Source organism: Doryrhamphus excisus, chromosome 8, assembly GCF_030265055.1.
Source record: "Doryrhamphus excisus isolate RoL2022-K1 chromosome 8, RoL_Dexc_1.0, whole genome shotgun sequence".
Taxonomy (NCBI): Eukaryota; Metazoa; Chordata; class Actinopteri; order Syngnathiformes; family Syngnathidae; genus Doryrhamphus; species Doryrhamphus excisus.
This window is the reverse complement of record NC_080473.1, coordinates 8,793,348-8,807,486: the sequence shown is the minus strand read 5'-3', so window position 1 is coordinate 8,807,486 and position 14,139 is coordinate 8,793,348. Positions and strand designations below refer to the sequence as shown.

The 14,139-nt window shown below is 41.2% G+C and overlaps 2 protein-coding genes across 7 annotated transcripts; one reads left to right on the top strand and one right to left on the bottom strand.

Moving 5' to 3' along the window:
• Positions 1-3,508: 3,508 nt before the first annotated feature.
• actmap (actin maturation protease) lies at positions 3,509-9,374 on the bottom strand. Its single transcript, XM_058079272.1, has 7 exons — positions 9,358-9,374; positions 8,725-8,957; positions 7,903-7,971; positions 7,633-7,754; positions 7,438-7,564; positions 5,269-5,339; positions 3,509-5,209 (listed from the first exon to the last, which is right to left on the bottom strand). The coding sequence occupies exons 2-7, from the start codon at positions 8,904-8,906 to the stop codon at positions 4,866-4,868; spliced, it is 915 nt and encodes a 304-aa protein (XP_057935255.1). The 5' UTR covers positions 8,907-8,957; positions 9,358-9,374; the 3' UTR covers positions 3,509-4,865.
• A 60-nt stretch (positions 9,375-9,434) lies between these two features.
• On the top strand, positions 9,435-13,198 carry snrpa (small nuclear ribonucleoprotein polypeptide A). Of its 6 annotated transcripts, none has more exons than XM_058079282.1 (8): positions 9,435-9,474; positions 9,930-10,034; positions 10,346-10,418; positions 10,705-10,877; positions 10,953-11,099; positions 11,217-11,342; positions 12,322-12,410; positions 12,490-13,198. In XM_058079282.1, the coding sequence occupies exons 3-8, from the start codon at positions 10,346-10,348 to the stop codon at positions 12,647-12,649; spliced, it is 768 nt and encodes a 255-aa protein (XP_057935265.1). In that variant the 5' UTR covers positions 9,435-9,474; positions 9,930-10,034; the 3' UTR covers positions 12,650-13,198. The 6 variants fall into 6 exon arrangements, with proteins under 6 accessions (XP_057935265.1, XP_057935260.1, XP_057935261.1 ...); XM_058079277.1 differs by having other exon boundaries at positions 9,445-9,474; positions 11,196-11,342; XM_058079278.1 differs by lacking the exon at positions 9,435-9,474 and adding an exon at positions 9,836-9,851 and having other exon boundaries at positions 11,196-11,342.
• The last annotated feature ends 941 nt before the right edge of the window (positions 13,199-14,139 follow it).

The window sequence follows — 14,139 nt, the reverse complement described above, 5'->3', positions numbered from 1 at the left end:
AAATGTGTTCTATAAGTGCCAAAACGCTCTTCTCTGAGCGAGTGGAGTGCTTTTTTGGACGTGGCACACATGTGCCATATATGGAGAAAACTTTTACCACAAAGCCTATAGGTTGCTTGAATACATTATCACAGCCAGAGAAACACATTTTCTCATTTTAGCTGTAACTCCACAGCAGTGCTTCTCAGCCACCTGAAGCTGTTGCAGATAGAACGGGATGCGAAGATGCAGGCACACTTGGAATGAGCCTCCTGGCACCTTCCGCTGGTTCACAATGACGCGCCGTATCATCCTTTGGTCACAATGTATTTGAGAGCGAATAAAGTGCTTTTTGAACAATGGTTGTGTGAGCCAAGCAATAAAGCACATCACACTAAATGTGTTCCATAAGTGCCAAAACGCTCTTCTCTGAGCGAGTGGAGTGCTTTTTTGGACCTGGCACACATGTGCCATATATGGAGATTTTTTTTTACCACAAAGCCTATAGGGTGCTTGAAATACATTATCACAGCGAGAGAAACACATTTTCTCATTTTAGCTGTAACTCCACAGCAGTGCTACTCAGCCACCTAAACTGTTGCAGATAGAACGGGATGCGAAGATGCGTCAGGCACACTTGGAATGAGCCTCCTGGCACCTTCCGCTGGTTCACAATGACGCGCCGTATCATCCTTTGCTCACAATGTATTTGAGAGCGAATAAAGTGCTTTTTTGAACAATGGTTGTGTGTGCCAAGCAATAAAGCACATCACACTAAATGTGTTTCATAAGGGCCAAAACGCGCTTCGGAGGCCTTCTCTGAGCGAGTGGAGTGCTTTTTTGGACGTGGCACACATGTGCCATATATGGAGAATTTTTTTTACCACAAAGCCTATAGGGTGCTTGAAATACATTATCACAGCGAGAGAAACACATTTTCTCATTTAGCTGTAACTCCACAGCAGTTCTTCTCAGCCACCTGAAACTGTTTCAGATAGAACGGGATGCGAAGCTGCGTCAGGCACACTTGGAATGAGCCTCCGCTGGCTCACAATGACATGACGTATCATGCTTTGCTCAGAATGTGTTTGAGAGCGAATAAAGTGCATTTTCGAACAATGGTTGTGTGTGCCAAGCAATAAAGCACATCACACTAAATGTGTTCCATGAGTGCCAAAACGCGCTTCGGAGGCCTTCTCTGAGCGAGTGGAGTGCTTTTTTGGACGTGGCACACATGTGCCACGCTTAAAATGAGCCTCCTGGCACCTTCCGCTGGTTCACAATGACGCGCCGTATCATCCTTTGCTCACAATTGAGCGCGAATAAAGTGCTTTTTTGAACAATGGTTGTGTGTGCCAAGCAATAAAGCACATCACACTAAATGTGTTCCATAAGTGCCAAAACGCGCTTCGGAGGCCTTCTCTGAGCGAGTGGAGTGCTTTTTTGGACCTGGCACACATGTGCCATATATGGAGAATTTTTTTTACCACAAAGCCTATAGGGTGCTTGAAATACATTATCACAGCGAGAGAAACACATTTTCTCATTTAGCTGTAACTTCACAGCAGTGCTTCTCAGCCACCTGAAACTGTTTCAGATAGAACGGGATGCGAAGCTGCGTCAGGCACACTTGGAATGAGCCTCCGCTGGCTCACAATGACATGACGTATCATGCTTTGCTCAGAATGTGTTTGAGAGCGAATAAAGTGCATTTTCGAACAATGGTTGTGTGTGCCAAGCAATAAAGCACATCACACTAAATGTGTTCCATAACTGCCAAAACGCGCTTCGGAGGCCTTCTCTGAGCGAGTGGAGTGCTTTTTTGGACATGGCACACATGTGCCATATTTGGAGAATTTTTTTTATCACAAAGCCTATAGGGTGCTTGAAATACATTATCACAGCGAGAGAAACACATTTTCTCATTTTAGCTGTAACTCCACAGCAGTGCTACTCAGCCACCTGAAACTGTTGCAGATAGAACGGGATGCGAAGATGCGTCAGGCACACTTGGAATGAGCCTCCTGGCACCTTCCGCTGGTTCACAATGACGCGCCGTATCATCCTTTGCTCACAATGTATTTGAGAGCGAATAAAGTGATTTTTGAACAATGGTTGTGTGAGCCAAGCAATAAAGCACATCACGCTAAATGTGTTCCATAAGTGCCAAAACGCTCTTCTCTGAGCGAGTGGAGTGCTTTTTTGGACGTGGCACACATGTGCCATATATGGAGAAAACTTTTACCACAAAGCCTATAGGTTGCTTGAAATATATTATCACAGCCAGAGAAACACATTTTCTCATTTTAGCTGTGACTCCACAGCAGTGCTTCTCAGCCACCTGAAACTGTTTCAGATAGAACGGGATGTGAAGTTGCGTCAGGCACGCTTAGAATGAGCCTCCTGGCACCTTCCGCTGGTTCACAATGACGCGCCGTATCATCCTTTGCTCACAATGTATTTGAGAGCGAATAAAGTGATTTTTGAACAATGGTTGTGTGAGCCAAGCAATAAAGCACATCACGCTAAATGTGTTCCATAAGTGCCAAAACGCTCTTCTCTGAGCGAGTGGAGTGCTTTTTTGGACCTGGCACACATGTGCCATATATGGAGAATTTTTTTTACCACAAAGCCTATAGGGTGCTTGAAATACATTATCACAGCGAGAGAAACACATTTTCTCATTTAGCTGTAACTCCACAGCAGTTCTTCTCAGCCACCTGAAACTGTTTCAGATAGAACGGGATGCGAAGCTGCGTCAGGCACACTTGGAATGAGCCTCCGCTGGCTCACAATGACATGACGTATCATGCTTTGCTCAGAATGTGTTTGAGAGCGAATAAAGTGCATTTTCGAACAATGGTTGTGTGTGCCAAGCAATAAAGCACATCACACTAAATGTGTTCCATAAGTGCCAAAACGCTCTTCTCTGAGCGAGTGGAGTGCTTTTTTGGACGTGGCACACATGTGCCATATATGGAGAATTTTTTTTACCACAAAGCCCAATAGGGTGCTTGAAATACATTACCACAGCGAGAGAAACACATTTTCTCATTTTAGGTGTAACTCCACGGCAGTGCTTCTCAGCCACCTGAAACTGTTGCAGATAGAACGGGATGCAAAGCTGCGTCAGGCACGCTTAGAATGAGCCTCCTGGCACCTTCCGCTGGTTCACAATGACGCACCGTATCATCCTTTGCTCACAATGTATTTGAGAGCGAATAAAGTGATTCTTGAACAATGGTTGTGTGAGCCAAGCAATAAAGCACATCACGCTAAATGTGTTCCATAAGTGCCAAAACGCTCTTCTCTGAGCGAGTGTAGTGCTTTTTTGGACGTGGCACACATGTGCCATATATGGAGAAAACTTTTGGCTACTGAGCCAGTCCATAACTAAACACCACAAGGAATAACAAGTAGCCAGCCCATAGACTGCTACTGCAAGTAGCAGTCTATGGGCTGGCTACTGAGCCAGTCCATAATAATAAAAACTTAAGAAACCACATACACGTAGTTGGTGGGTAGACAAATTATTTTTTTCAGATTAAAATTAACAAAGCATTATTAGAGCCCTGTAGACATGACAAAACACGACTATAGTCACATTTATACTCTTTTTAGTTACAACATATTGCGCAACTGCAGGGTCTTGAGACACATGCTAACTCACAAACTAGAGAGCTAGCGACCTAAACGGTAGCCTTCAAGTTATTTCCTTTAAACTTAAATAGCCAAAACCTTACCACTTCCACACAGATAGGGAGGATAACTATTATCAGTTATTTAACCTTTAACATGAACATTAATCAAATGTGAGAATTTTTTCTGGGTACATGATACCATACAGCATCCATATCAAACTTGCGCAGGCCGCACTAACATTAAACTTTCATATCAAGGCTAGTGTCCTGCGGGCCGCGTGTTTGAGACCCCTGGTATACAGTATATAAACTTACAGCTCAAAAAGCACCATAAAGATCAGCTCATTTATAGCACACAATATACGTACATGAGCTTGAAAAATCTTCCAAGATTAAACACTTTTTAACACCTATCAAAAAAAGCACTAAGTGCTTACCTTAGAATATGCTAAAAATGTTAGTATAATTATGTTAGTACGCTAACATGAATATGCTAACACCTACCATGAGTTCATGTGTTAGTTCTTTCATGAAAGCTAGTTTTTCATGAAAATCGCTAACAAAAAATTTAGTATGTTTATGTTAGCATACTAGCAATGCTAACATGCGGATGTTACTGTGCTAACATCTAACAAAATGGTGTCTACCGATGAAAATACTAAACATGCTACCGTGCAAATGTTAGCATGCTAACATGTAGCATTATAGTGATGTTTATATATGTGTCTACCCATGAAAATAGCAAAAAAATGCTAACATTAGCATGCTAACACGCGTTAAATGTCTCGAATAAGTGTTCAGACCATTTTTTGATATTATTATGGTATTGCTCAACGTTAAAAGATAGTTTAAAAAATAGTTTAAAAATAGTTTTAAAATTCCTGGATCCAGATGGTGATCCCGACAATTCTGGCAAAAACAAAAACATTTACAAAAATACAAAATATTTTTTATCGTATAGAGTTTTAAAAACTACAAATATGACCTAGGGGTTAAACCTACGCTAATGTTAGCATACTAACATGTAGCATTATAGTGATGTTTATATATGTGTCTACCCATGAAAATGCTAACATTAGCATGCTAACACGGGTTAAATGTCTCGAACAAGTGTTCAGACCATTTTTTGATATTATTATGATATCGCTGAAGAACCATTTGTTAATTCAATTAACATGTAAAAATACTGACTACTATTTGAACGGGCTTGAACATGTCTCATAATGTCCTATGATATTTTTCACACTAGGTCCTGGCGTGCAGTAAAACAGCCTGACCAGCCAACCCGACCTCTAATCCTCCTTCAGGAACCACATATGTAGTCCCATCAGCTGACCTCTGAGGGTCCATCGTCTTCAGCTGCTGGTTGCTACCGGCAACACTATCCAAAGTCCACATCTGGTAGCGAAGACTTTTACCCTGCTTGGCCAGGATGTAGACCTCTCTGAGGCTTGAGGTGCAGACTGCGGGACATGACGAGGAAGAGGAGGAGGAGGAGGAGTCTCCACACAGGTGAATCCACGGCAAGGTGGGGTCACGTTGAGTGTGTTGTATGTTCCCGCTTCCCTGGTGCATCCCCAGGAGAACACCTGGATAAGGTAGACGTGTTAAGTAGTGCACAAGTGTTTTTTGACCTCCATGACTTTACCTGACACTACAGCCCAGTGTGCCCTGTGGCCTGTGCGGCAGCACGGCTCGTGGTTGTAGTCTTCATCATATCTGGGTGTCTGATGTCAAAGTATTTTGACAAGTGCTACATGGAAAACAGTTTATCTGCTAGTTTAGTAGCGGTCTAGACCCGCACCTTAGAATGACATTTATTATGTATCACTGCATCGCACAAGAGACCCGTTTCTCTCAATATGATGCAGTGCAGTTCTACAACAATACAAATCACAATGAAATATACATGTATTGTTGTTTATTCCGTGGTTTGGTCTTTAGGTTTAACCCCTAGGTCATATTTGTAGTTTTTAAAACTCTATACAATAAAAAAATGTTTTGTATTTTTGTAAATGTTTTTGTTTTTGCCAGAATTGTCGGGATCACCGTCAGGATCCAGGAATTTTTAAACTATTTTTTTAAACTATTTTTAAACCATTTTTAACTATTTTTTAACTGTTTTTTAACGTTGAGCGATATCATAATAATATAAAAAATGGTCTGAACACTTGTTCAAGACATTTAACCCGTGTTAGCATGCTAATGTTAACATTTTTTTGCTATTTTCATGGGTAGACACATATATAAACATCACTATAATGCTACATGTTAGCATGCTAACATTAACACGGTAGCATGTTTAGTATTTTCATCGGTAGACACCATTATGTTAGATGTTAGCACAGTAAAATCTGCATGTTAGCATTGCTAGCATGCTAACATAAACGTACTAATTTTTTTTAGCGATTTTCATGAAAAACTAGCTTTCGTGAAAGAACTTACGCACTCATGAACTCATGGTAGGTGTTAGCATATTCATGTTAGCGTACTAACATAATGATACTAACATTTTTAGCATATTCTAAGGTAAGCACTTAGTGCTTTTTTGATAGGTGTTAGCATGCTAACGCTTCCATGTTATGTTTTCATGGGTAATTAATCTTGAATATGTAGATAAAATACATTTAGGTCTAATATTTCGGGGGTAAAGCACAAAATGTTGAGAAATATGGCGCTTGGCTGAGAGTTTAATGTGTTATTACTCGGGATCTGTCACCGATCAGTGTCTCCCGTTTCCACGTTGATCACTTGTGGCTGGTGCTATTCCAGTCAGCGTGCATTAAGTGCCTTGCCCTAACTAACGTCTTGTGCAACGTCCTCCTCCCAATTCCCTTTACAGCGTGCAGGCATGCTAAAACTATCTGCCGTGCAGAACTTCACATCTGCCACGAAAACTACCTTGCGTGAGTACCACGTTAAATAACAGCATTTGAAGAACAAACAAGTGACGAAGTATGGTGAGTTTCTTAGGCACATTGTCCACCATTTCCAACCAAAGCAGACAGTGGACAACACTTTGCTCGTATGTGCGTGACAGCCAGAAGGCTTAGCTAACAACCCGAGAAATAATTGAATTAATCAGACGCGATCACCAGCCTTTCTCGGAAGAAGACACCGGGTTCGCCGAGGGCTCTCTCACTTCACTGGTGTTGTGACGTTAACGAACGAACCGGTTCTTTTGAACGGCTCGTTAACATGAACGACGGGAACCGAGTCGCAGCTAGGAACCGGCTGGCTTCTTCAAACTCCATTCATTCATTTTCTACCGCTTATCCTCAGCTGGAGTCTATCCCAGCTGTCTTCGGGCAAGAGGCAGGGTACACCCTGGACTGGTGGCCAGCCAATCACAGGGCACATATAGACAAACAACCATTCACACTCACATTCATACCTATGGACAATTTGGAGTCGCCAATTAACCTAGCATGTTTTTGGAATGTGGGAGGAAACCAGAGAAAATCGGGAGAGCATGCAAACTCCACACAGAGGGAGGGTGGATTTGAACCTGTGTCTCCTCGCTGTGAGGTCTGCGCGCTAACCACTTGACCACCGTGCAGCCCTTCTTAAAACTTAATAAATATAAAAATGAGCCAAATGAGACAGTTTTTTGAACGTCTCTTTGAAAGGAACGGCTCACCAAGATCCAGCTCCCGTTCTGCTAAGTTTTATTATCCCACAAAAAAAATCACCTGCTCTTAATGAATTATGTACATATCCATCGGATTGGAACTTTTCATTGACTTCAATACCTTGAATTTTTACATACACGAAACACAAAAAAACTTGTTTTCTTGAATGTTTAGGTCAAGGATACGGGATGAGAAGCGGTTGTCTGGCCCACAAGTGCCCTATAATCCTCGACGCGTTGCCACTCAATCCACCTGACAGCAGTTCTGCTTTACATCCACAAACCTCCTCGGCCAGTAGCGCCATGTTGAAGGCTGATGAAGTAAGATACCTTCTTGTTACATACTGAACATTTCCCTTTTGTTTCTTGTTTTTTTTTAACCTGAGAACATTTCCCCCTGTGCTGTGAAGCCTCGCCTTCGTGCAGTCTGCACAACAGCGTCCATGTCAACAACAGTGTGCTGGAGGAGGTGAGCGGCCATCCACAAAGCCACCAAACCGCACCTTAAAGATAAACAAAACACATAGTGTACAGTACTGAGCGTACAGTCACACCATAGCAAATATGTCTAATAATGACGTCAGTACAGAAATACATCAATAACTGGTTAGTCAAAGGTGGAGCATGACTACACTTGGATTCAAAACTTACTGTGGACCATCTTGGACCAGGGAAGGCACATATGTGTTCATTAGTATCCACTGTAGATCCTTACTGAAACTGAAACACAATTAAATTATAGATCTTATAATAATAATAATAATTCAGCAACTGATACAATTTAAAATTTATTTGGTTAGTTAATTTCTATTTGTACAATTATTTCATGTATATATACACTGTATAAGATGTCTCTAGTGTATTAAAAAAATCCACTACACCACCGCTATACTGTACAGCCACTAGAGGGCGCCCCGTACCACAGTGTGAGAATTTCTGCTCTTTCAAAAAATGTCTCTCTGTAATATCTATAAATAGTGAAACATATAGAGATTTTTTTTAAAGTGACGTTAGTGTTTGAAAATAACTGGACAAAAATAAAATTCTACTCATATTCAAATAATATAATATTAAAAAGAATTACACTGAATTGGGATTGATTAAATAATGCCATAATGATATAATGTATAAAAATGCATTGTATTTTCATAAACAGGGCACTAAGTTGATATTGATTTCATAATATTGATAAATGGAAAATCAATTTACTTTCTACGCAGCTTATCCTCACGAGGGTCACGAGCTGGGGTACACCCTAAATTGGTCGCCAGCCAATCACAGGGCACATAGAGATAAATAACCACTGCAAATTCACACTGCATGATAGACGTGAACCAACTGTACAAATTGACTAAGCGAAATAAAAATGATACTATTATTTAAAAAAGAAATACCACTACTACTGTAAATACAGGTGACACATCTCAGGTACATGGTGCAAATTATAATATTTCATTGTAATCATGCAATTACCTGCTTTCTCTTTGTTGAATAAGCATAATAGGCTCTGTGTAATCGCCCTCAATGGCACTTCTGCTGAGTCCTATGATCTGATACAGCTTCCTTTTCTTCTTCTCACTGTTCTCTGTTGAGCATGGAGGTTCAGGTGGAGGTGGCGGACGAGGTGGAAGAGGGGGCACGGAACACCCAGACATTCTTCCCAGAGATTATGACTTTGGACTGAAATAGAGGATCTGAAACAGATCCTTGCATCACAAATATACAAAACCTATCAGTAGTCGTCCTCTTCGTTTTCTGGAGCGAATGCTACGTTCACGCTTGCTAATATTATAGCAAACTACATTAATGTGCTTGTTGAGTAAAATTTGTGGTGAGAATGTGTACCCATTTTTAGACTACCTTAGCGCTCATTGTTTATGACCATATATGGAAGCGTCTTCTTCGTGTGTTTTTTGTTGAGTCGATCACCAACCGCCATTTTGTCGCCCTCGTTGGTACGGAGGAAATGTGTGCTTTTTGTTAAATAATGTCTGTATTTATGGACGATATCGTATTTAGGAACGTGTTCATCTTAAAAGTGTGAAATGTGAACGTGAAGAAAGAATTGTGGGGATGTAGGACTATTGTTTTAAAGTAATACACAACCTCGACGATAGGTGTGGTGGTCGCGGTAGTGCCTTTCTAAGTTGAAGAAGAAGAAGCCCAGCGTTTTCCTTGGCTATTATCGCGAGACGAGCGCGGGATTCATCTCTTGCATGTCAGGTATGTACACAACTCAAAAGGTGAAATAAATAAAATAATTAGTGATGATCAGAGAAAGCTGTCGTGTGTGCCTTAACCAGTTTAAAACGTGTATTTTCGGAATATTTGAATTAGTTAAGTCAATAAAGAAGGTGTGAATTATTGTTACTAGTAAGAAGGGGAAAGAAGATATTACTTCATATCTAAATAGTTCGCTAAAACAGACGAGGAAACAGGTTTGTGTGTCTATTGCAACGAAACAGAAAACAGCATGTGTACATTCATTGTAGTAAATAATGAAAGAAAAACCGAAGATGAAGCTGGAAAAGAGCATATTAGCATGGTAGTTGAGGGTATTCTGCAGTCACATTCAAAACATGTCTGGTTCAGGAAAATATGTAAGTTCTTATAAAAACTATTTCGTTTTTTTCCATTATTATTACTATTTTAACATATTGAGGCACACTCTTTACCAGAAGGTGGCGGTAACGTAAATTGCTTGCCAACCGCCAATAAAGAAGAAGAAGAAGAAGAAGAAGAGACAGAAGAGAAGCAGAAAAGGGATAGACGAAGAAGAAGAGGTACGTTCTTGTTAGTCTTTATAGTAATTCTCATTTTGTGTATAAACGAATACGTTCTTTAGGAAGCGTGTGTGGGAACACTGTAAGTTTATTGTCTTTTAAATTATTAAATTCATTCAGAGCAATTGAAAAACTATGTGATTGCGAGAAGATAGAACTTGGTTTTAGTTAGCAGTTTGGCTAGCGTAAGTGCACGTCGTTCAAATGAATGGCGGTTGCTATTGCTAATAGTTTAGCTCGTCACCCAAACGGTTAAATGTGTGTTTTCTCTCTTTGTGTCCGTTTACGTGTCTCATTTTGAACAAGTTTAGATGGCTACGACGGAGGCTCGACCCAATCACACAATTTACATCAACAACTTGAACGAAAAAATCAAGAAAGATGGTGAGTTCCGCTTTGTTATTCGTATTTTAGCACCAAGAGAATTGCTCGTAACTTAATGCTAATTGTAATGGTAGTCTGGTAGTATACTTTACTGGTTACGCAGACTTGGTTATAGGTTTCATTTATTTTAAAGAGCGTTATGCAATACAGAGTTGTTGAAATGGTGTTTTTTTCTGCAACATTTGGTATGTTCTCAATTGATATTCTATACAATGGACAATTGTGTGCCTCCTTGATTACCGAAGTCACTTGTGGAGTAATTATTTTTTGTTTGTTTTTTTTGCAGAGTTGAAGAAATCGTTGTACGCCATCTTCTCACAGTTTGGCCAGATTTTGGATATCTTGGTGGCACGTACCTTAAAAATGAAAGGCCAGGCTTTTGTCATCTTTAAAGAGGTTAACAGCGCCTCCCACGCCCTCAGGTCCCTGCATGGATTCCCATTTTATGATAAACCGATGGTATGTCACTCACTTGATTTCACACAGCCTGCATCGTTTATGAATATGTTCTCAATCCTTCAACTTTCCCTACAGCGTATCCAGTATGCCAATCAGGATTCAGATATCATTGCCAAAATGAAAGGGACTTATGTGGAGCGTGATCGCAAAAAGGAAAAGAAGAAGCCAGTGAAACCCGAGTCAAGTGGCAACAAGAAGTCTGCTTCCTCTGGAGGCATGGCTGTAAGCGAAACGCGTTTGATATTTTGAATCGGTGTTGAGTCCCAGAGGTTATCGCACAAGTACACATATTATGAACAATAATTATTGAATTCTTAGGGAATGCCTGCAATCAACCAGGCCCGCATGATGCATATGCCTGGACAGCAAGCCTACATGCCCCCGCCGGGCATGATGCCACCTCCCGGGATGCCTCCAGGCGCAATGGGTTCTGGTCAGATGATGTCCGGCCAGATGGCGCAGCAGGTATTGTCATTAAGAGCATATTTTTCCTCTTCTTTTATGCTATAGCATTACTGGTGTGCAGGATTGATTTGTGCAAAATGACACCAGGAAACGGGAGCTCAAAAATCATCAATTCTCCAAGGAAATTTAGTGAAACTGACTCCTTGATGACCATAATTATTGACCATAAATGATCAGTAATGCATACAGACCAGAGTTGGTTAGTTTTTCCATATGGCCGCATTGCTTTAACAGAATTAATGGGACTATATATTTTACATGTAACAGTCCACCTGGAAGTATTGTATCTGTAAAAGTGTGTGTGTGTGTGTGTTGTGTCCCTTTTTTCCAGGAGCACTTTGTAAACGGCAGACCACATCAAATAACTAAATTCATTCATTCATTTTCTACCGCTTTTCCTCACAAGGGTCGCGGGGGTTGCTGGAGCCTATCCCGGCTGTCTTTGGGTGAGAGGCAGGGGTACACCCTGGACTGGTCGCCACCCAATCACAGGGCACATATAGACAAACAACCATTCACACTCATATTCATACCTATGGACAATTTGGAGTCGCCAATTAACCTAGCATGTTTTTGGTATGTGGGAGGAAACCGGAGTACCCGGAGAAAACCCACGCATGCACGGGGAGAACATGCAAACTCCACACAGAGATGGCCGAGGGTGGAATTGAACCCTGTTCTCCTAGCTGTGAGGTCTGCGCGCTAACCACTCAACCATCATGCCGCCCAAATAACTAAATTGATAGAAAAAAAAAACTTAAACCATCAAAAGGTTGGCTCAAGCCATGATGCCTGGTTCTATGTTAAGTTGAAATTAAATACTTTGGAAAGAACAGATGGGCCATATTCATACACTTGGCGGGCCGGATATGGCCCCCGGGCCGTAGTTTGCCCACCCCTGCCTTAATTTATTAGCCATATTCTCCTCAGGTCATGCCCATCCTGTTTCTAGTTGTTAACTATATGTTTGTGCTTCCAGGTTTCGGAAAATCCTCCCAATCACATCCTCTTCCTCACCAACTTGCCCGAGGAGACCAACGAACTCATGCTGTCCATGCTCTTCAACCAGTCAGTAAAAAAAGCCCTCCACATATATTTTTCTGGATGTATCCATCTTTTATAAACACATGTCTGTCGTGTTTCCCAGATTTCCAGGATTCAAAGAAGTGCGTCTGGTCCCCGGTCGCCACGACATTGCCTTTGTGGAGTTTGACAACGAAGTGCAGGCGGGCGCCGCACGAGAATCACTGCAAGGCTTTAAGATCACCCAAAGCAACGCTATGAAGATCTCGTTTGCCAAGAAATAACAGGCAGGATGAGACCGGCCTCTTTGACACACTCTCACACAGGCCCGAAACTCAGAATTTTTTTTAAATATACAGTCACAAAAAAAAAATTAGACCATCTTTGTTTCTTGATCCATTTTAATGCCCGCTACAACTAAAGGGACATTTGTTTGGACAGATATAATAACAAGAATGGCTCATAATGGTTTGAGCTAGCAGTTTTCTTGATAATCAAAATCACTTAAGTTCTTATATCAGTAGATAGCATTGTACTGCTGAAAAACTTTATTATTTGTCCAAATAAAGATATATTTAGTTGTGCCAGGCATTAAAATAAACAAGAAACTGGGTGCTCTAATAATTTTTTCCATGACTGCATATATTTACTGGTTATGTTCTGGGATTACATGGTGTAGTTTCAAATTCTCTACAATTCCTGCATTGCTGCTCTTATGTTTTGTTTTTTTAGCGTTGAGTTTTTTTGTTCTAAAGCATTGCACCCAGTGTCTGGCCTGTCAGACATTGTACCTGGAGCTGTTCATTTTACAATTAAAACGTTCTCAGAAAAGATTTGCTGCTTCATCACAATTTTTCTTTTTCTCTCATAATCAAGTATTCTTAAGATCAGCAGATGGCGCCTTCGGACCAATTTGAGGCAATGGGAACTTCACTCGCCCAGTGGAGGTGGGTGTATGAGCAGCTGAGACCAACATTTGCCATCCCAGGCTCATATTTGGAGCTAAAGTGATATCACACACACCTCATTTGTGCAAATATTTTATGTCAAGATCCATACGGATGTGTCCAAATTGTGCCTCAAGTGTCAATATTTAGTGTGGATACCATTACTTTCTATTCTGCCCCGACTTTTGGGCATGGTGCTCATCTGGAATCCTCTTTTAGGCCTTCCATGATGACATCATAGACACCTTCGGGTTGAGGTCCAACACATTAAACCTGTGATGGGAAAATTTATATTTCACAGGTATAACATAGTTTACACATTGTTTGAATTACTTTACGGCCTTTTGTGGAGCTTCAACATTTGCATCCAAGCACATCCTGCTGTCCCTTCAAAGATGGTGGCACAGCAGGAGGCTATCTGTAACCTGGGGTTAGGGGCAGTGTCGGAGGAGGTCATTCTTTGATCAAAGCTTTACCTTCATGGGACAAGGGGACATCAAGAGGTCCCACCAAATGGTTGACCCTAGGAGGTTGTCTCGCATGGGTGTGACAAACCGTGCCAGAAGAATGGGTGTGAAGGCTAACCCCCATACATGAGGATGGCATCGGGGGAGTGACAAGAATGTCTCTTTTCTATTGTAATGTAATTCATTTGCATGCTATGGAGTATAAAAGTTCCCGCCAAGAGGCCACTCTTGGCCAGACACCTACAGACCGCCATGCATACTGTGTGTTGTCTGACCCCTTTGTTTTGCAAAGGTAATAAAAACTGCCAGAGCTATGTATTTATTTCAGGCATTCTCTATCCTACTTAGGATGATAGAATT